The sequence below is a fragment of the Episyrphus balteatus genome, chromosome 4 (assembly GCF_945859705.1).
Source record: "Episyrphus balteatus chromosome 4, idEpiBalt1.1, whole genome shotgun sequence".
In the NCBI taxonomy this organism is placed as follows: Eukaryota; Metazoa; Arthropoda; class Insecta; order Diptera; family Syrphidae; genus Episyrphus; species Episyrphus balteatus.
This window is the reverse complement of record NC_079137.1, coordinates 22123049-22145524: the sequence shown is the minus strand read 5'-3', so window position 1 is coordinate 22145524 and position 22476 is coordinate 22123049. Positions and strand designations below refer to the sequence as shown.

The window sequence follows — 22476 nt, the reverse complement described above, 5'->3', positions numbered from 1 at the left end:
TCTGTATTTGCGAGGTGGCACCCGACATTTTTTAGATAGAAGAGAGTCTAAGCTAAACATGATGTATTTTATAGCCTTTAACTCTATCAAATATTATACACTTTGGCCAAAAAACAATTGATTTTTGCGTTTTTTAGCATTTGGATAGGGTTGCCGAGTACTTATCTGCATTTGCGAGGTGGCACCCGACATTTTTTAGATGGAAGGGAGTATTATCTAAAATATGGCGTATAGTTTAGCTTTCTAGCGCATAAAAAGTTATACTGTTTTTTTCAAAGAAGATTTTTGTCAGTGTTATATTCATTTGAATGGGGTTGCCACATTTGTAGGGTTACGTTCTTTATATTATTTTATTATTTTTTTTTAATATTTTGACTTTCGTTTGGCATTTAAAAAAAAAAATTATCTGGCCAAATAACAAAGATATGAATGTATTAGTTATGTGACAATTTTTCCTTTCAAATAGGGTTGCCACATGGAAGTTCCCATTTTAGAAGTGGCAACCCTATTTTTTTATTTTCAGTATCAACTTATCTTTCATTTGACACCAATTTTAACCTCTAACCTTATGAGCTAAGTAACTCGACGGTCGCCGCTTGGACTATAACATTTACAGACATTTTCTTGTTAATGTTAAGTGGTTGAGCACTTAATTTAACTTTGGGATTTAGCTTTGGGATACTTAACTATCAGTTAATTTGACTAAAAGATGGAATAACAAACTTATTTTCTGCTCACTTTGCTCTGCCTATGTGAGGGACATGCAGAAAAGATTCTTTCAACGTCACAGGAAGTAAAAAATGGGAAATTTTGTGTATAATTTGATATTTTCATTTGTGACAGGTTCCAGCCCAGACGCAAATCTTCAGCATTGCGATTTAACTCTTTATATCTCAACAGTGGTTTTTCTATAAACAACGTGCTAGCATTTACCTTAAATAAGCACTTTTTTTTAATAAAAATCAATTAAATTTTTCGATGAAATTTGGCACATATTTTGCATATTTTTGGCATATTTTTGTGCATATTTTTTGCATATATTTTGCATATTTTCGATATCCATTAAAATTTGGTATATTTGAATGATAAAACGTCTAAATACAAAGTTTGGTATCAATACGATGTAAAATAAGAAAGTATGCAAAGTATAAAAAAGTTCTTCCAACACGAAATACCTACTTCTTATATTTTTTTTCATAAACTGTAATACATAATTGACAATTTCTTTTATGAATTCAAATAACAATTAATATGGCCAAAAATTTTGAAAAATAAATACATATTTTATTACGAAAAAATTTTAAAAGAAGCAATGTTAAAATTTTTCCAATTCATTAATTTTTTCAAAATTCTGAGTTTGAGGACCAGTTTTACAAAAAATTCTTCATTCAATTTACATAAATTTAATTTAGAAATAGGAATAAGTTTCAAGCTTTTTAAAAATGTATATTTAAATATTTTAGGTATTGCCGTTATGTTCAAATATTTTTTTTTCTGCTTGAAGTCAATTTGTGAGAGAATTGCATTTATCGCTTAGACGATGGAAGACTGTCCCTCACTCCCATATACATATTTTTCTTCCTTTAATTTTCTAGACATTTTGGCATTACAGTTGAAACTCGGTTAACCGGGATGGTCGGGACCGAGCCCATTACGGATAATCGAAAATCTCGACTAATAGAACTTTCTTTTCTCAAACAAAAAATTATTAATTATTATAATATCATTAATAAATATTTAGATATTTATTAAAAAACTTATTAAAAAAACGAAAACAAAAATAAGATACTCGTAAAAAAACAAAATACTTTATAATACTAATACTAACTTCTTTTTGCGTAGGACTGATTTGAAGTGAAGGAATTTGTTAGGTGCTGTTGATACATTACGGACAGTAGAGTTTATTACGGATAAAAGAGTTTAAAATAAAACGTTGTCTTTATTTTCGAGAACAAATTTCAAATATTTTCATCACGGATGATAGAAGAGCGTCCCGGTTAATCGAATCCCGGATAATCGAGTTTCAACTGTAGTTAATTTTTGAAATTTAAGCAGAATTTTTGAAAAAAAAATTTTTTGGTCCACAAAAATCTTCTATAAAATTAAAAAAAACAATACGGCAACAGCGGCAATTTCAGACCTATTATAGAGATGAGATGGTCTGATATCCATTTCTATAGGACTCATAGTTTTGGAGATATAGAGCGAATCGCGTTTTCCAAAATGGCGGATTTCGCCAGGGGGGTGGCGTTCCGAAAACCAGGACTTAAGCTTTTCTAATACCCCTCTTTCAGATTTGAAAAATTCAGCCGTCCTATATTTGGTTCCACAATATGCCTGTTTTTATACTAACATTCCTTTACTACAAATGAATCGGTGATTGTTAAAACAACATAAGTAACATTTTTATTTTTTTTTTTTTTCAGGAGAGACAAAAAACTCTGTATTTTTGACGACGCAGCCGCATTGACAATTTTAGCTTTAAATTCGGTTTAGAGGCCTTGTTGGGAGTTGAAACTAACTAAAAGTTCTAAAAAAATATCTTTATCAAAGAAGATTTAACAAAAAATAAATATTTTTTATATGTTGTTTTAACACCCAACGTTTTGAAGGGAGTCAAAACCACTTAATTACTTGGAAATAATGTTGTTTTGACACTCATTTTACATCCAAAGTATTAGCAAATTTAATGGAAATGAATAAAAGACCATCATTATTCAGCAATTTTATTAATACATACATTAAAAAACAAGAACATTAAACAAATAGGCGAAAGTGGACTTTCCACGGCCAGCAATAAATTTGTTATTTTTTGAGGTAGTTAAGTCTTACTAATATTCTGCAAAAATTTTATCCTTGTGACGTAGGTACTTCAAAATAGTATAAAATGCATTTTTGCATTTAACACTTTTTATTGATTGTCTCATTGAATTTTAATGTTTATTTGAAGTGAAAAATATGATGGTTTGCAATTTTCCCTGAGTTTAAAAACCTTGATTTTGAATATCAAACCAATAGAACCCAAACTAGAAGCCTTTAAGACAAGATTTACGAATTTTTTTTTCAATTCTTTGCTAGTATTGATAGCTTGAAAACTCTAGAACAAAATGTCGAAGTTAATGGCTCAGGAAAAATAACAGAGCATCATATTTTATATTCAAAATAAAAATTAAATTCAATATGTAATTCACACATTGCAAGATGCATTACCAATACTAATATTGCAATATCTTACATTCTTAATCCAAATGCAGAGAAAAATTCATAGTAAAACTTTTTCCTAAGATATAGTTTTTTTCATGTGGTACCAATTTAATTTATTAACAAGAACATTTTGAAAGATGCAATTCCATTCGAATGACCGCGAACAACTGACTGACACTAAAAGCTGAAACACAATCAAAGCTGAAACACAATCACGCTTTGCCGTCGATTTTGACAACTGCGAAAAGTTCAACTATAGGAAATCTGTGTATCCTCACACAATGACGCTTTTCTTACGTACGCTTTTTTTGACAAACGTAAGGAAACGTAAGAAAGCGAGCAAAAGTTCAACCAGACTGAACTTTTGCTCGCAAAATGTGTGTTTTTTAATTTCTCTATATAGATTTTGCACAAAAAAATGACATCGAGATATTTTAAATCAAAACAATTTACGTATTAAAAACAAAAAAAATTTAATGATGTTTTAGACTGAGTTTTATTGTTAAAAACAATATATTTTGATTGGTTTTGTTTTTATAACTATAGGATTAAAGAATAAACAAATTTCTATGCATTTTTTAAACACATTAATATCCTTTTTCATTTTTCCACAATTAAATCAAGATAAAGACTTGGCCCAATAATTTTGTGAGTGACTGTGTTTTTTTTTATTTGACAGCAGATTTTATGTTGCAATCAGCTGTTCAAAGTCAATGTGACAGAAGCGCGCTTTGAGGATTTCTCAACGTAACGCAACGAAGCGACGCCCTGAAGCGTGATTGTGTTTCAGCTTTCACGCTTTGCCGTCGATTTTGACAACTGCCAAAAGTTCAACCATACGAAATCTGTATAACCTCCCACAATGACGCTTTTCTTACGTACGCTTTTTTTGACAAACGTAAGGAAACGTAAGAAAGCGAGCAAAAGTTCAACCAGACTGAACTTTTGCTCGCTTTCTGACATTTATCAGACATAGTTACAGTCACCCACATTATTATTGCGCCAAATGTGAATAAAAAAAAATAAATTATTGCAAACCTAGGTGTGTTTTTTAATTTCTCTATATAGATTTTGCACAAAAAAACGACATCGAGATATTTTAAATCAAAACAATTTACGTATTAAAAACAAAAATAATTTAATGATGTTGTAAACTGAGTTTTATTGTTAAAATCAATTAATTTTGATTGGTTTTGTTTTTATAACTATAGGATTAAAGAATAAACAAATTGCTATGCATTTTTTAAACACATTAATATCCTTTTTCATTTTTCCACAATTAAATCAAGATAAAAACCTGGCCCAATAATTTTGTGAGTGACTGTGTTTTTTTTTATTTGACAGCAGATTTTTTGTTTCAATCAGCTGTTCGAAGTCAAAGTGACAGAAGCGCGCTTTGAGGATTTCTCAACGTAACGCGATGACGCGTCTGGTAAAGCGTGATTGTGTTTCTGCTTTAAATCATCGAAACACTGTGAGAAACACCAGTTTACTTACTTCGTTTTTCCAGCGTTGAATGTAAAAAAACAAATTAATATGAAGTACTTAAGGTGTTTTAACACTCAATTTCAAAATTGGCAGAAGAGATATGTTGTTTTAGCACTAAATGCGTATTTTAACCCCGAAATTTTATATGATCCAAATATCAAATCATGTTGGTTTTGCTCTCAACGCTAGCCCATAAGCAATGCAAAACAGTTATAAAAGTGGTTTCAATAAATTTGTCACTTATTTTTGTTTTAACAATCTTGAACCAAAAAAACTTGAACCAAACTATGCTGGACAACTTCATGAAACACAAAATGACAGACTGTAGAACAGTGTGGGGTAAAGTTTTCATTCATGGAACACACAAATCTGTCCTTTTTGGATCTTTTCTGAGCGGATCAGTTTCATTAAACAGACCTATTATTTTTTCAGTGGTGACTAGTCATAAGGTACTTGCGGGATTATTTAAAATTTTCTTTTTCAAGCCTTCGTTTCCGCCCATGGGTCAATTTGACTCATGGTTTTTCTTGAAAATTCGATCACAACAAAAACATTACTGTTAAAAAAAGAGCCAAGTTCTCCTATGTTGAAGTTATGCTGGCACAAAAAGTACTGAAATGTAAAAGTGTACCAAGTTCTAAAGTTTGGGTTCAAATTCGTATCAATAAAATTTTGATTGTTCTCTTGACAATTTTTCTTAATTATCGATTTTTAAAGTTATTTCAAAAATTGCCAAGTAAACAATCAAAATTTTATTGATACGAATTTGAACCCAAACTTTAGAACTTGGTACACTTTTACATTTCAGTACTTTTTGTGCCAGCATAACTTCAACATAGGAGAACTTGGCTCTTTTTTTAACAGTAATGTTTTTGTTGTGATTTCACTACTTTTTGCAAGGTATGGCTGTAGAATATAAAATCTCTATATTTGATGAAAATTCAGTGAAAATGGGTGGTTGCCACGCCCCCTGCCTGAAATTCTCAAATTTAAAATTTTTTCCTTTGTATAAACTACCAGCTCTACCATTCTACCAAATTTCAAGATTCTACGACAATCAGAAGTGCTCTATAATAATTTATGAAAACTCAGCGGAAATGGGCGGTTGCCACGCCCCCTGGCTGAAATTCTCAAGTTTTAAATTTTTTCCTTTGTATGAACTACCAGCTCTACTATTCTACCAAATTTCAAGATTCTACGACAATCAGAAGTGCTCTATAATAATTTATGAAAATTCAGCGGAAATGGGCGGTTGCCACGCCCCCTGGCTGAAATTCTCAAATTTTAAATTTTTTCCTTTGTATAACCTACCAGTTCTACCATTCTACCAAATTTCAAGATTCTACGATAATCAGAAGTGCTCTATAATATATGATGAAAATTCAGCGGAAATGGGCGGATGCCACGCCCCCTGAATTGAAAATCTCAAATTTTCGATTTTTTCCTTTGTATACACCACAAGTCCTATCACCGTGTAAAATTTCAAGTTTCTACGATATCGGGAAGTTCTCCATAATTTTGATGATCTGTCAGTGAGTCAGTGAGTCAGTTACGGTTTTTGCGATTTTTGAAGCCCTATATCTCAGAAACTACTCATCGTAGGAGGCTGAAATTTTGTGAGGAGTTTGGTTTTTACGAGCTCAACAAATGTAGTGAGTTTGTAATTTCTAGCATCTTTGGTGTGGAAGTTAGAGGGGGGTCGAAAATGGCCTGAGTTGTTTCCTGTAAATAAGGGTGTAGTGCCAAAGTTGCTAGAGAACTTGGCTGGGCACTACCGTGCCCCTTGATTTTACAAAAAAAAAAACTTTATTTCACAATTTTTAAAAATATACAGGTTGTCCCAAAAGTCAACGTCGAAACAAAAACAGCAGATAGGTTAGGTGGTGACTGTTATCAGAAAAATAATTAAAAAAAACGCAGCCATATATTTTGGGAGTTATGGGCACTCGAAAAAAAAAAAATCGAAAAAATGGTCACCCTTTGACGGTCTATCATGTGCCGTGACTACAAATCTTAAGTTTTCTCAATTGTTTCTTTTGATGCGGAACCTTGAATAACCCTGCTAACAAGTGCATTCAAAAATTTTGACTCAGCTGCATCATTTTTAAAGCAAATTTGACTTTTTTGCCAAACTACGACATTTCGGCAAGTTAGCTCAAAAGTTGGTGTGTTCAATTCTCACTTCAAAATGGTTTTACATTGTTGAGAATATTCCATAAATAACGGGAATAAAAATATTTTCCTTAAGAAATCCGACTGTTTTTATTAGGTAATTTTTCCATATTATTTAATTTTTGAAACCTTTCAAAACTGAATTTAATTTTTTAAAAGTAGTAAAGTGTTGATTTTTAAAAGATAAATAAGCTTAAATAGTATTCTAAAGGTAGACTACGTTTAAGCATACATATGTTTATGAATAAAAATAGTAGAAAAACATATCCTTTCGGTCTTTTAACCGGAAATGGCTGCCGTAAAACACTGCGCAACCAAATCAGGTTCGAAATAAACTTCTTTTTTTAATGTTGAATTTAATGATTGCATGCATTTCTCTCTTCTTGGGATAGAATAAAAGTAGTCTCCAACACAATTAGATAATCAGTCAAAATATTCACTAACCACCATACAATTTGGAAAGGAAGGAAAATAAATAAAAGTACTAATCCGTCTAACACCTTTCACGAGAAGTCAGAAATTCATACAATCATTAAATCCAACAAGAAATACATCATAGCATTGTGTAGCATAATAATACTTTAAAAAAGTTTATTTCGAACCTGCTTCATGTAATCATTAAATTCAACATTTAAAAAAATTCAATATTACAAATTTTTTTTTTCGAATCTGCTTTGTGTACGCAGTGTTTAGGGGGAAGTGGTCACCCTTCGTACAGTTTTTACTTATTTTTTTTTAGTTATTTATTTACTCACTCCAGCTTTGAGAAAATGGACTTTATTTGTAATATGTATATTATTACACTTTACAAAAAAATTTGACACTTCTAAGTCAAAGGCTTAAATAGTTATAGCCATTTTACTGGGATTAGATTTTTGTACGAATCCTCCCCACCCGTGGGGTACCTTCGTACAGCACATGGGGTACATTCGGACAGGATATTTAAAACGTTAATTTGACTAACTTTTGATTTGTCAAATGCCAAATTTGAGTTTTAAAACATTTAATTACTTATTTATTTATTAATTAATTGAACTTGACTCAGAAAAAAAGAAAAACAAATAAAAAACTTAATTTTTCGCGATTCGACGATTCTGAAACAAATTATTATTTACATATATAAAAATACCAACCTTAATTTACTATAGAATGCGAAAAACTTATTATAGAGGTTTAAATTTCATTTCAATAAAACTGTAACTCCGTGTTTTGATTGTTATCTGCTCAAGAAAATTTACTGGCGGGCATACGTATGCGTACGAATGTGCCCCATGTTTGACTGTACGAATGCTCCCCAAGCTGTACATAATGCAGAAAAATCGATTTTTGAAAAAATGTACTGAGATTTTGCAATATTTATAATTAAAACACAAATTTAACACTTTAAACAACAATTCTTCATTACAGTTTAGCCAAAAACATAGTTAACTTAAACACAACATGACATCAAATGTACATAAAAAAATTACTCAGAGCACTAAAAAACACTAAAAGTCTTGTGGCGACCGAATCCGTTGCACTTAGGATTCAAAATTTATCTAGCAGCTCGGCACCTACTGTGTCTATGCACACTAGTAAGCACGTGTTTGAATACCGTTTAGTTTTTGTTTTAAGCTCACTGTACGAAGGGTGACCGTGTACGAAGGGTGACCACTTCCCCCTACGCAATTTCCGGCCAAAAGACCAAAAGGATATGTTTTTCTACTATTTTAATTCATACACCTATGCTCAAACGTAGTCTACCTTTAGAGTATTATTTAAGCTTGTTAATCTTTTAAAAATCAACACTTTACTACTTTTAAAAAATCAAATTCAGAATTCAGTTCTGAAAGGGTACAAAAATTAAATAATATGGAAAAATTATCTAATAAAAAAAGTCGGATTTCGTAAGAAAAATATTTTTATTTCCGTAATTTATGGAATATTCTCAACAATGTAATATCATTTTGAAAAGAGAATTGAACACACCAACTTTTGAGCTTACTTGCCGAAATGTCGTAGTGCGTTTTTTTTTACACTACGGTTCATTGAATTAGGGTCATGTAAAATTTGTGTTTACTTAGTTGGGCAAAAAAGTGAAATTTGCTTTAAAACTGATGCAGCTGAGTTCAAATGTTTGAATGCACTTGTTAGCAGGGTTATTCAAGGTTCCGTATCAAAAGAAACAATTGAGAAAACTTAAGATTTGTAGTCACGGCATATGAAAGACCGTCACAGGGTGACCATTTTTTCGATTTTTTTTTTCGAATGCCCATAACTCCCAAAATATATGGCTGCGATTTTTTATTATTTTTCTGATAACAGTCACCACCTAACCTATCTACTGTTTTCGATTCGACGTTGACTTTTGGGACACCCTGTATACATATTTGCTTGTCATTGAAAATATTCCTGTGGAAATATTTTTAGTAACATCTAAATTAGCAAAAGTGTTATTTCTTTCAATACGATCAAAAAATTTCGTCCTGCGTCAGTTTGACCCACTTTTGGCAACCTTAGTATGCCACTTTTGAGCCAACAAACCATGACACTTATTTGCATATTTAGTTTTCACTTTAAAATTAGTTTTTAGTCATTTTGGGGGAATTAAAAAAATATTCCACGTACAATTCACAACGAATTTATTACAATTATCAATTATAGTGTTTTTTGAAATTTTAAAGTGGTAATGCTAATTTGACGGGTATGTTTTTTTCACTTTTCTTTATCTGATTTTTTTTAGAAAATGGTTATCCCAGAATATCAAGATGGTAGAAGTGATGAGGCATTTGTTCTGCTTAAGCATTATAAACACTCCGAAGAGGACCATAATGAAACTACTCGCAAAGCTGGTGGGCAGGTTGGTACAGTTCTAGAATCGCGTAAAATCATTGTTGACATGAGAGAATTTCGTTCTGATTTACCTTGTTTGATTCATAAGCGTGGAATTGAAATATTTCCAGTAACGATTACCGTAAGTTTTTGTATTCGTAAAATAAAGTTATTCTCAATCATTGAAATTTTTACAGATCGGTGATTACATTTTAACACCAGAGATATGTGTTGAAAGAAAATCTATTTCTGATTTGATAGGTTCTTTAAACTCTGGTCGTTTGTATAATCAATGTATTCAAATGCAGCGCCACTACACAAAACCAATTTTATTAATAGAATTCGATCAAAGCAAACCCTTTCACTTGCAGGGCAAGTACATGTTGTCAGCCAATACGACAACAACAAATGCTGATATAGTTAAAAAACTTCAACTTTTGACTATACACTTTCCAAAATTGAGACTTATTTGGTCTCCAAGTCCTTATGCAACTGCTCAATTATTTGAAGAACTTAAAATGGGTAAACCAGAACCTGATCCAAAAACAGCGGCCGCAATTGGCTCAGAGGAGGGAGGCGGAGGTGTAGATGTTCTGGACAAATTCAATTCGAATATATTTGATTTTATGTTAAGGCTACCGGGCATTAGTTCGAAAAATGTTCATAAAGTAATGCGGCACGGAGAAAATCTTAAGAAAATATTAACGAAATCTCAGGTAATATTTTTTTAATTATCATACAAAGAAAACATTATTAAATGTTAAAATTAAGTTTTTTTTTAAATTGATATTGCTTTCCATAGTTTGAACATTACTTTAGTCAGCTAAAAAAAATGCTAAATATCTTGTGGTCTGGGGTAATTATTTAAATAGGTAATAGGGGGTTAGCTCTGGCTATATCATGCCTACTCAAAGTCTCGATTCCAGGTACGAGGAGGCACAGTAAATACACATATACAAGGTAATATTTACTCCGAGTTTTAATTTTTTTTCAAGTTCGTGCAGGTTGTCAAAATCTAAGCTCAAAGGAGAGGTACTGTCACTTTTCTGTGATTCGTTTTAGTCAACTCTCTTGTTTCCATTTTTTAACTTGCGATATACATATGTAGGTACTATAGGGCAAGTTTGGGATTCGTAAAAAAAATCGAACTCGAGATAACAATTTTACATGACATTACGATGATGGAGAATGCCAAAAAAGTGGGTCCGGCAATTCTGTCTGTCTGTATATACCTCAAACTACAGCCTAAACCAGTGAAGTGATTTTCTTCAAACTTAGAAGTTCTGCCATATAACGGAAATAGAAAAGTTAATTTTTTTCAAAAACGGCTCTAACGATTTTGATTCAAATTTTTGAATCCAATTAGATCCAACTTTTGAAATAAAAAAAATATTTTTTGTAACGTTATTAACGTACCTACCTGTCATAAAGGTTTTTTTTTTTTTTTGGTTTCTGAATATTTCGTACAAAATTAACCCGATTTCAACTAAAATTTTTATGCAAAAGCGTTTAAGTAAAGCTAATATTAAAATTTTAGAAAATTTTCAAAAATTTTCAAAAAACGCATTTTTTGATTTTTAAATATATTTCAAATTTTTTTTTTGAAAAATCAATTTTTTGAAAACGTGTTGGTGAAATATTTTTAAATTTCGTTCTTAAGTGTAAATTAATTATTTCTTTAAAATGGCATACCAACTTTTTTTTTGAAAAATTGTAGAAATTTTTTATATATAAAAAATTATTTTTTTAAACAACGTTTTTGTAAAACATCATTTAAAACGGTGATTAATTAATTATAAAAACAGATTTTATTTTTTAACACTACTTATGAAATTTCTTGAAAATATCAAATTTTAAATTTTTCCTAATTTTCTTGAATAAAAAACTTTTAAATTAGAGTTACTTTTAACATAAGAGCAAGTACGTGCGACCCCAGTCGTGCGTTTTATTTTATTAGTAATACCTAGTAGTTTTGTTTACAATTTTTTTATTATTATTATTAGTAGTTTTTTTATAACATACATGGAATTTGACAGTTCCTCACTTTCGATCTTCTTTTTTAGTATGTTTGACAAGATGCGCAATATATTACCTTCTGTAATGTTGTTTTCTATTGACTTTTGAGATTTTTGTGTAAAATTCTCAGATTTTCAACTGCAAATAGAATATGAAATCTAGTTTTGTAATTGTGTACGAAATCTGAGCGTATACAAAAAATAAAACAACAACAAATGTTCAGACAAATGTCAAATAGAGGAATGTGTGTAGTTGATAAAAATCCAGATTCAGATTTCTGATTCTCAGATTCATTTTTTTGAATCTCAAGACGCAAATAGATCATGAAATCTGAAATTTTTCCACTATTTCCCCTCTTCACCCCCCCTTTTAGCTGTCAGATTCACAAATCTCATTCTGAGATTCGTCAATAGAAAACGACATAAGTATACTGTGCGTAAGAGGTATATGAGGTATTGAATATTTTGAAAACTTTGGTAATTTAAAAAAAATCATATTCCATTAAATTAAAACTCATTGAATTTCCCACAAAAATTAGTAACTTGTTGGATTTAATTTGCAAAATATACTTTTTATTAAAGAAAAAACACTTTGACTTTATAACCACTAGCTTGGCGCGTCCAGAAAGTTCTTTATTAAACAAACGAATAAATTGAATTGAAAGAATGGAACAGTATGATATTTTTGAAAAGAGAAAAAGATACATAAAAAGAAAAGACAGGGATGTGTCATAACCTGTGTTGCCAATAGGTATTTTATTAATACTAACGACACCCCCTCTCAACACCGGTTACTCTTCTTCTTCTTGGATACCAAAACCTTGGATGCATTTGCGACGTGATGGTCCAAATAAGCTCTTGGTAAGGACGTCAGCGATCATTTCAGTAGTTGGTATATATTCGACTTCTATTTCACCTCGCTGGAAAACTTCTCTGATGAAATGGTGTCGAATGTCTATGTGTTTTGCTCTAGAATGGAATATCGGATTTTTCGCCAGCTTTTGAGCACCCTGGCTGTCGCAATAGATGGTTGTAGGTTTGGAATCTTCACACAGAAAACCAAAATCAGTTAGGAGGCCTCGAAGATAAACGGCTTCCTTTGCTGAATCAGTAAGATTTTTGTTTTCTGGACTCCCAGGTTACAGCCGCATTGGCCAGTTTGAAAACGTATACGGTATATGACTTGCGGTCGTCGATGTTACCTTAATCTACGTATCCGATTAATTGTGATGGTCCATCGGCTTTTCGATATACAAGAGTATAATTTTGGGCTCCTTTAAGGTATCTAAGCACTCGTTTAGCAGCTTTCCAGTGCTCTTGACCCGGATTGGAATTGTATTGGCTGAGCACACTGACAGTATGTGCTATATCTGGGCGTGTGGAAACAGCTAGCTACATGAGTGAGCCAATTAATGAGGAATATGGTTTATTTTCCATTTCAGACTTTTCTTGATCAGTCTTTGGTCCCATCTCTTTACTAAGCTTCACGTTTCCATCCAGTGGAGTTTTAATACCTTTCGATTCGCTCATGCCAAAATTGATTAATACATTTTGAATGTATTTTGATTGGTTCATAGTCACAGTATTTTTTGCTAAATCTTGATTAAGGGGTAATAACACCTTGTAAACCACGAAATCGATCGTCATTTTCATCAGCGTATAAAACAAAGAAGAAATATTATTTTCTTTTGGTGCTTTTTTAGTTTAATTTAGTATATTAATAGGTAACAGAATAGGCTAATGTTAAATTTTGTGTTGATGTGAAATTTTTTAAATGGCGGTGTAGTTCAGGATGGTAGCGAAATCCTGTGTTTCCATCGGGCGACCAACTAACTCCTATAGTTTTTAACCTATCGGGCTGAAATTTTTTGTGTAGCTTAGTAATATTATTTTTAAAGAAATGGCATTAGTTTGAAAAAATTATTTTATCCCAAAAACAAAATTCGGTGAAAAAAAAAGACCATAAAATCGTTTAATATTTCAAAAAAATGAATACGTACTTCACTAGGGAATAGTATTAGTAAGATACACAAAAAATTTCAGCCCGATAGGTTAAAAACTGTAGGAGTTAGTTGGTCGCCCGATGGAAGCACAGGATTTCGCTACCATCCTGAACTACACCGCCATTTGAAAAATTTCACATCAATAAAAAATTTAACATTAGCCTATTCTGTTAGCTATTAATATACTTAATAAACTAAACAAACATCAAAAGAAAATAATATTTCTTCTTTGTTTTATACGCTGATGAAAATGACAATCGATTTCGTGGTTTACAAGGTAATATTACCCCTTAAATTCAATGCCAAGACAATAATGGAACTTACCAAGATCCTTCATCTTGAAATCAGACGACATATGATTTTTAAGTTCTTAATAGGCCGTTAAGTTGTTTGTTGCAATGATGAGGTCGTCCACATAGATAACCACGACCATATAAGTTTCTTCAGTCTCAAGTAGGAATATACATTTTTCGGTGTTCATCGGTTTCAGCCCAAGATCTAGAAGTTTTTGCTCGAGCTTGATGTACCACCTTCTGCCAGATTGCTTTAACCCATACAACGCTTTCTTTAGGGAGCAAACCAGATGTTCTTTGCCTGGCTTCACAAATCCCTCAGCTTGTTCCATAAATATTTCTTCTTCGATGTCACCGTTGATGTAGGCCATCTCAACATCTAGTTGAAAAAGTTGAAGATCGAACTCAGCTGCGAGTGCCATTACGATACGAATTGAGCTTTGTCTAGCTACCGGTGCGAAAGTTTCTTGAAAGTCAACCCCAGGCTGTTGGGAACAACCTTTAGCAACTAATCGCGCTTTGTGTCTTTCAACACTACCATCAGAATTAAATTTAGTTCTTAACACCCACCTGCAGCCAATTACCTTTTTGAAGTTATACTTCTTATGGGAGGGTGGGTATGAAAATTTACTTTTTGACAAGAATGTCAAAGGGATTATGACGCGATCACCCTGGGTAGCAGGGCTGTCGTTTCACCTTTATAGTAGGCAGTACTTTAGTATTTAAAAATGCAGTACGCCGCAGTACGGCAAACATAAAACACACAACACGTTGCAAGTTACATGTTTCATGTGGCAAGTTGCATGTAGCAAGTCGTATGTGGCAAGTTGCATGTGGCAAGTTGCATGTGGCAAGTTGTATGTGGCAAGTTGCATGTGGCAAGTTACATGTGGCAAGTTGCATGTGGCAAGTTGCATGTGGTAATTTCCATGTGGCAAGTTGCCAGGGTTGCAAAAAGCTCACATTTCAGCTCAGCTCACAGCTCAGCTCAAATTTGAGCTAGGTACCATAGCTTAGCTCATTTGAGCTGAGTTGAAAGTGAGCTGAGCTGAAAGTGAGCGCCCCAACTTCCAACGCCTATATCTCGGAATTTTGAAAAAAATGAAAAAAATTTTTTTGATGCCAAAAGGTAGCGGGGACTCTAACCTACACTTGGGTACAACTCTCATCCCTGTAGGTCCACGCGTTCTCAAACCGGGAGAACTTAAAAGTAAAAAAAAAAATAGGCACGATTCTGAAAAAATAGGCATGATGTGGCGGTTTAACATGGAAGGCGATTTTTTAAAAATCTGACAATGTGCAAAGCGTAGGCCCATGACACAAGCTATCATTTGGCATCACTCCCAAAAATTACCCTCAAGCGGTTTAGCTTTCAGGAGCGTTTAAAGATTCGGGGATTTTTCGAAAAAAAAATTTACCCCAACTTTCAAAACCGATTTTCTCGGAATTTTAAAAAAAGTCGAAAAACCGGATTATACCACTATCGGGTAGCTGAGAATATAAGCTTTCATATAAGCACTCCCCTGTCTCTAGATCAAAGCGTTCCAACGCCTATATCTCGGAATTTTGAAAAAAAATGAAAAAAATTTGTTTGATGCCAAAAGGTAGTGGGGACTCTAACCTACATTTGGGTACAACTCTCATCCCTGTAGGTCCACGCGTTCTCAAACCGGGAGAGCTTAAAAGTAAAAAAAAAATAGGCACGATTCTGAAAAAAATAGGCATGATGTGGCGGTTTAACATGGAAGGCGATTTTTTAAAAATCTGACAATGTGCAAAGCGTAGGCCCATGACACAAGCTATCATTTGGCATCACTCCCAAAAATTACTCTCAAGCGGTTTAGCTTCCAGGAGCGTTTAAAGATTCGGGGATTTTTCGAAAAAAAAAATTTACCCCAACTTTCAAAACCGATTTTCTCGGAATTTTAAAAAAAGTCGAAAAACCGGATTGTACCGGAATTTTTTTTTATGATAAAAAAAGAAATATTTTACTAAAAAAATAGAAATATATTTACTATCAAAAACACCAACAGAAAAGATCACGAACAATTATCTGTCTTATTTATAAAAATATCTATGTGTTAAAATAATTCCATTAATAACTAGAAACAAACAACTTAAGCTATGGTGTTTTATAAAAGTTTAAAATATCTTCATATTTTATTATACTTTCCAAATAAAAATCAATGTATCCTCTCACCCATCACAGCTCAGCTCAGCTCACTTTACCTTAGCTCACCCAACAGCTCAGCTCAGCTCACCGACAGCTCAGCTCACCCAACAGCTCAGCTCAACCATCAGCTCAGCTCACTTTCAGCTTAGCTCAAATGAGCTGAGCTATGGTACATAGCTCAAAAGTGAGCTAGCTCAAAATTTGAGCTGAGCTGCGAGCTGAGCTCAGCTCACTTTTGAGCTTTGTAGCAACCCTGCAAGTTGCATATTGCTACTACTAGTGCTGAAGCACACACAATCCTCATAAAATTACCATATAGCATATTTTATGCGCAATTTGTTTGCTTTCGTTAAGCATATACCGTACGTTCTGAACCGCACAACATGAGTAAATTTCACAGATTAAATTGAAAACTACATGGACGCAAGGAGGATGAAAGAATTAATTTATTGTTCACTTGATAAAAATGTAAAAAAACGAAGTGTGGATTAATTAATTTAATAATAGAAATTAAAAATATCAAATGCAATTCATTTACATATACTGAATGAGAAGTATAACTTCAGTCGCGTGTACATGTGTACACACACTCTTTTTTTTTGTTTCGGACGTTCAACGAGTTTCCAAGCCCCAATGTCTCGAAGGGCATTGAACTCTAACTCCATTGCAGCTCTCCATTCGATGACGCTTGAACTATCCATGGCTTCTTTTACTGTTGGGTTGATCTGGGTGTTAACTATATTTGCTTCTTCTGCGACTTCAGCTTCATTTTTAAGTTTTCTTTGCAGCATGCTGAATAACTTTCGCGGTCTGCCTCTTCTGCCAGTTCTTTCAATTGTTGGTCTTCCAGGCCCACTCTTTAGAGGAGTGCCTTCAGGATCATTACTTAAATTTTCACACTCATCTTCTTCTTTGTGTTGATTTTCAGATTCAGTCATTATTTGTTCATCGACTTTGCTGTCAATCTCGATTTCGTGAGTTTGTTTTTTGAAATGTTTGTCTTTAGTATCTGCCGGATTTGTTGTTATTTCAAAATCAAAAAATTCTTGTTGAGGTTTCACGGTCTCTGCCATAAACAAAAAATACCAAGACTGGAAACTCGGCGGTCAACTGACGCACAGTGCGGCGATTGTATGGAGATGGTGGACAAAAATCAATTTTATAAAAAGGAATAGATTTGGCAAAGAAAAATTGTTGTAGATGTAATAAAGAGAAATTCTAAAAAATTGACGAAATTTTCACGCCCCCTGCCACGCCCACTTTTGTATATGATTATTTATATCTAGAAAACGGCGTGCACCATTTGATTCAAATTTAGGAAATTTGATTATCTAGATGAGTGTGAAAATTAAAAAAATAGTTTAGACCCTTTCCGCCCCCTGCCACGCCTACTTTTGTATATGATTGTTTATACCTTAAAAACGGTTTGCACCAAATTTAGGAAATTTGATTATCTAGATGAGTTAAAAAAATATAAAATAGTTTTGACCCTCTCCGCCCTCTGCCACGCCCACTTTAGTGGCTAAAGGCTAAACGCTTGCAAATTTTCCTTTTTTCGTCTTTGACGACACTTTTAAAAAAACGAAATAGAAAGAAAGGTAGGCCTAAAAACTCCTGGTACAAGCAAATGCAAAACCACCAGCATTCAGTTGGCCATAGAAATGGAACAATACAATACCGGGAGGCTTGCCGCCGATTTCTGAGGTCAACCCGGCGAACCCCACAGGCGGATCACTAGTGTGAAGCAGTTACGTGGGATAGTTATGATCCCCTCGACATCGAGATCATAACAGCGCCGAGAAAAAGGAAGAAGAAGACGACACTTTTAAATGTAGTGTTTGTGTCTTCCACGACTAGTTCCCCTTCATCAAGAGGTTAAAATGCTATCAGGAAGAGTAAGTTTATTTTTAGGATTAGCTTCATGATGCTTCTCGAAGAAAGCATGAACATTGTTCCCATCATCGAGGTTTGAGTCAAAAAACTTAATTTGTATTTTAGATCATTTTTAAATTGTATGGAACATTTGTTTATCTTCAATTCATACAGAATAATTATTAACATATTCAATTCGTGATTTTTATAAAAAAAAAATACATTTTTATAAATTTTTAAATTTTTCAAAGATTTGACCTTGTCCTAGCAATGTTGAAAATTTTTATGGATAGCAAAAATTAGCATGAAAACTTTACATTTCCACAAAGTAAAATATTAATACAGTGTAACGACACTAAAAATGTTGCTTTGCTAAAATTAATTTATAAACATATCCAAAATGGAAAAAAGCGTTAAAAAGCAGTTTTTTATGCATTTCTTCCCCCTCGGATCAAGAATTATGTCGAAATTTATCAATTTTTTTCGTAAAAAATTTTATGTGGCAGTTGCTAGTACTTAACTAATTCAAAATAATTTCAATGTCTTCATCTTCTCCCCTGCTTTTGCCAAAACAAATCCACCTTTCAAAAAGTCGTTAATTTTTTCTGGTCCGACTTTGGCCTACAAAAAGTCAAATATTTTGAAGGTTAGCAAAAGTTAGCAATGAAACTAAACGTGTTCTCAAAGAACAATAACAACACAAGATAATGCCATAAATCATTGTGCTACAATTTGCTACTACAACTTTGTAGGCTTAATTTAGATAAAATTGTATGCCTTAAAAAGGAACTTTTTTCGATAATTCACTAAAATTCAAATCTATTTAAAAAATTAAATATAACTACTCATACAAGTTCTCAATGTATCCATGATTATTATTCACAAATAAAAAAAAATAAAACTTTGGTACTTTTCTTACACGAACCAAATGAAAATACACAAAAATAAAATCTCGAGCTATCAAAATGACTAAAATTTTTTTCAGTGCTTTTGAAAGTCCCGCTAATCCCCCAAAATGAGCAAAACAAAATTAAAAACAGCCAAAAACAGTAATTTAACATATGCTTGACCAGCTCCATAGCTTAGAAGATCAATATTGCATTTTTGTTTTTTTTTATTTTTGTCCACTAGTCAACGCACTGTGTGACGTTTGCCTACAAGCTGCGAGGTGTGGTTCGTGTCAAATGTGTGGTGAATGTCGTGAATCTATAAATGTGTGCGTGTTAACGTCATTTACCAACGTGGTGGCTTTCACATATATTCACAGACAGCACTGTACACAAAAGGGTTTCGGGGGGAAAGACGTACGAAAGTTTCCAGTCTTGGTATTTTTTGTTTATGGTTTTGGGGGGAAAGACGTACGAAAGTTTCCAGTCTTGGTATTTTTTGTTTATGGTGGTGGCATAAACAAAAAATACCAAGACTGGAAACTTTCGTACGTCTTTCCCCCCAAAACCCTTTTGTGTACAGTGTTGTCTGTGAATATATGTGAAAGCCACCACGCCACCACCATATACCAATATGACGTTAACACACACACATTTATAGATTCACGACATTCACCACACATCGGACACGAACACAACGATAGGTTCACGACATTCACCACACCTTGCAGCTTGTAGGCAAACGTCAGTTGACCGCCGAGTTTCCAGTCTTGGTATTTTTTGTTTATGGGTGGTGGCTTTCACATATATTCACAGACAACGCTGTACACAAAAGGGTTTAGGGGGGAAAGACGTACGAAAGTTTCCAGTCTTGGTATTTTTTGTTTATGGTCTCTGCTCACAATTATTTTTCTTGAAGCTAGATCCCAAAGACGGTAAGCCTTGGATGTTGTTGAATAACCGACGAAGATGCAACCCAGGTTCAAATTTGCCTTTACTTGGTTTCTTGTTAAGTGCAAATGCCTTACAGCCAAATGTCTTAAAATGCGAAATGTCTGGCTTGTGACCATACCTGACCTCAAACGGCGTCATGTTGTTAAGTGACTTTGTTGGGCATCGATTTCTTATGTAGGCAGCAGTTGCGATGGCTTCGCCCCAGAAGCTAGGAGGGACGTTCGATTGAAGCATCATTTATCTAGCCATTTCCACCAGCGCAGCGTTCTATTCATCCTCTCAGCGCAGCTGTTTTGCTGAGGTGTATACGCTACTGTATGCTCTCTTCTGATACCTGCTTGCAGAATTAACTTGTTGAAATCTTGTCCACAATACTCCAGGCCGTTGTCAGTTTGTAATGTTTTTATTTTAAAGTCGGTTTGGTTTTCGATTAAATTTTTGTGATTTATAAAAGAGTCTTTAACATCGCTTTTTGCTTTCAGAAAATATACATCTACATATCTGGATTTGTCATCAATAAATATTGCGAAGAAAGAAGCACCGCCAATTGTTTTCGATCTCATTGGCCCACACACGTCAGAATGGACTATCTCGAGTAGATTTGTTGTTTTTGTCAACGACTTTTTGGGAAATGTTTCCGCACTCTGCTTACCTCGTATGCACACTTCGCATATTGATAAATGCTGAGAAGCCAAATTCGGGATTCCATTAACCATTCTTTCTGAGACAACCTTCTTGAGATCACTTTCGTTGAGATGTCCATAACGCTGATGCCATTCTTGCAGTTGATTTGGTTTGTCGCTTACAGCTGATGTTGAATCTGTAATGGCTTCGAGAAAGTAAAGATCTCCTTTCCTGGATGCGATTAAACTCTGCTCGTTCTTATTATTTTTGAAAATCACATTGTTTTCATTAAATTGGATCTTGTATCCATTCGATACAAAAGATTTGTCTTTAGTTCTGGAACGTATAAGACGTTAAACATAACATCACTCATCTAGTTATTCTAAAATTATCACTAATTTGTTTGCCAATTTTTTCAGTCTTGCTTTCTCCGATAGCAACTTTGTACCTGATAGGAACTACTTCGCCTACATGAACAACTGTAACCAAACATCATTGGTTTCAATTAACATTAATATTGAAGACGTGATACAAAAGATAAATAAACTTAAAGATGATTTTGGTCCAGATAGTTTGCCCGCGATTATATTAAAAAAATTTGTAGCCAATTTAGCCTTGCCTATTACTACTCTGTTCCAAAAATCCCTATCTCAAGGGTTTTTTCCAACAATGTGGAAGGATTCATTTATCATCCGTATTCACAAAAAGGGCTGCAAAGGAGATATAGCTAACTATAGGCCCATCGCCAAATTATCGTGCATCCCAAAACTTTTCGAAAGTATTATCTTCGACACTATGTACTTTCATTGTAAATCTTTGTTTTCAGCCAGGCAACACGGTTTTCTGAAAGGAAAATCTACGACCACCAATTTAACCGAGTTTGTTTCGTATACTTTGAATTCAATAGAAAATAAGAATGAAGTTAATGTTATTGCTACGGACTTTAGTAAGGGCCTCGACAGAATTTCACATAAAATTATATCGTTCAAACGTAAAGCCCTTGGATTTTCCACTGGTTTCATTCAATGGATGGAATCATACCTACGCGATCGTAAATATCAAGTCCTTTTCAGATCTTCAATTTCAGACCCATTCATTGCAAAGTCAGGCGTTCCACAAGGAAGTCATTTAGGCCCTATTATTTTTCTTTTGACAATCAATGACGTAGAATCAGTAAATCAGCACTCCAAATTTTTAAAACAATTTCTTCGTCTAACAACGGTCTACTTCTGCAAGCCGATTTACACAATTTTTTCGTTTGGTGTCAGAAAAATAATCTGGATCTTAATGTTGATAAATGCCAAGCAATTACATATTCCCGTAAACGTTTCCGTCCGCCACCGCAGGACTATTATATCAACGACTGTATTGTTTTAGGAGTAACAACTATTAAGGATCTAGGTGTTATTTGTGATAGTGAACTTAACTTAATTATGACAATATAGTATCCAGGGCTAATTCTGCTTTAGGTTTCGTCAAGCGCTTGTCAAAAGAGTTTTCTGACCCTTACGTTACGAAATCACTTTATACCATTTTTGTGAGGCCCTTGCTTGAATATGCTAACCAAGTCTGGTCTCCTTATCACCAAGTCCACATAAAAAGAATTGAATCAATACAGCGCAGATTCCTTCGTTTTGCCTTAAGAGGTCTCCCGTGGGTTGACAATTACCTGCCCTTATATCAAGAACGGTTGCGACTCATTAATTTACAATCTCTAGAAAAACGTCGCGAAGTTGCCGATGTTATTTTTATACACCAAATTTTATCTAATGTAATTGAAAGCTCCACCCTCCTTGAGCAAATTAGTTTCAACGTACATAAGTTCCTACTCTCTCAGAACGACCCCGCAATTTCATCAAGCTCTTCATAGAACTGATTATGGCAAAAATGAACCTATGACGAGATGATTCTCGTGTTAAGGAATGTTAATACAAATTTTAATACTTTTGATTGCACTATCACACAAAAAAACCTCCTATG

General features: G+C 33.5%; 1 protein-coding gene across 1 annotated transcript in view; it reads left to right on the top strand.

Moving 5' to 3' along the window:
• LOC129918437 (DNA repair endonuclease XPF) overlaps positions 1–22476 on the top strand; it is a 199508-nt gene that overhangs the window by 119426 nt on the left and 57606 nt on the right. The window contains exons 7-8 of the mRNA XM_055999016.1: positions 9587–9817; positions 9873–10391. Of these exons, the coding sequence (XP_055854991.1) occupies positions 9587–9817; positions 9873–10391 (750 nt within the window). The remainder of the gene's footprint in view (positions 1–9586; positions 9818–9872; positions 10392–22476) is intronic.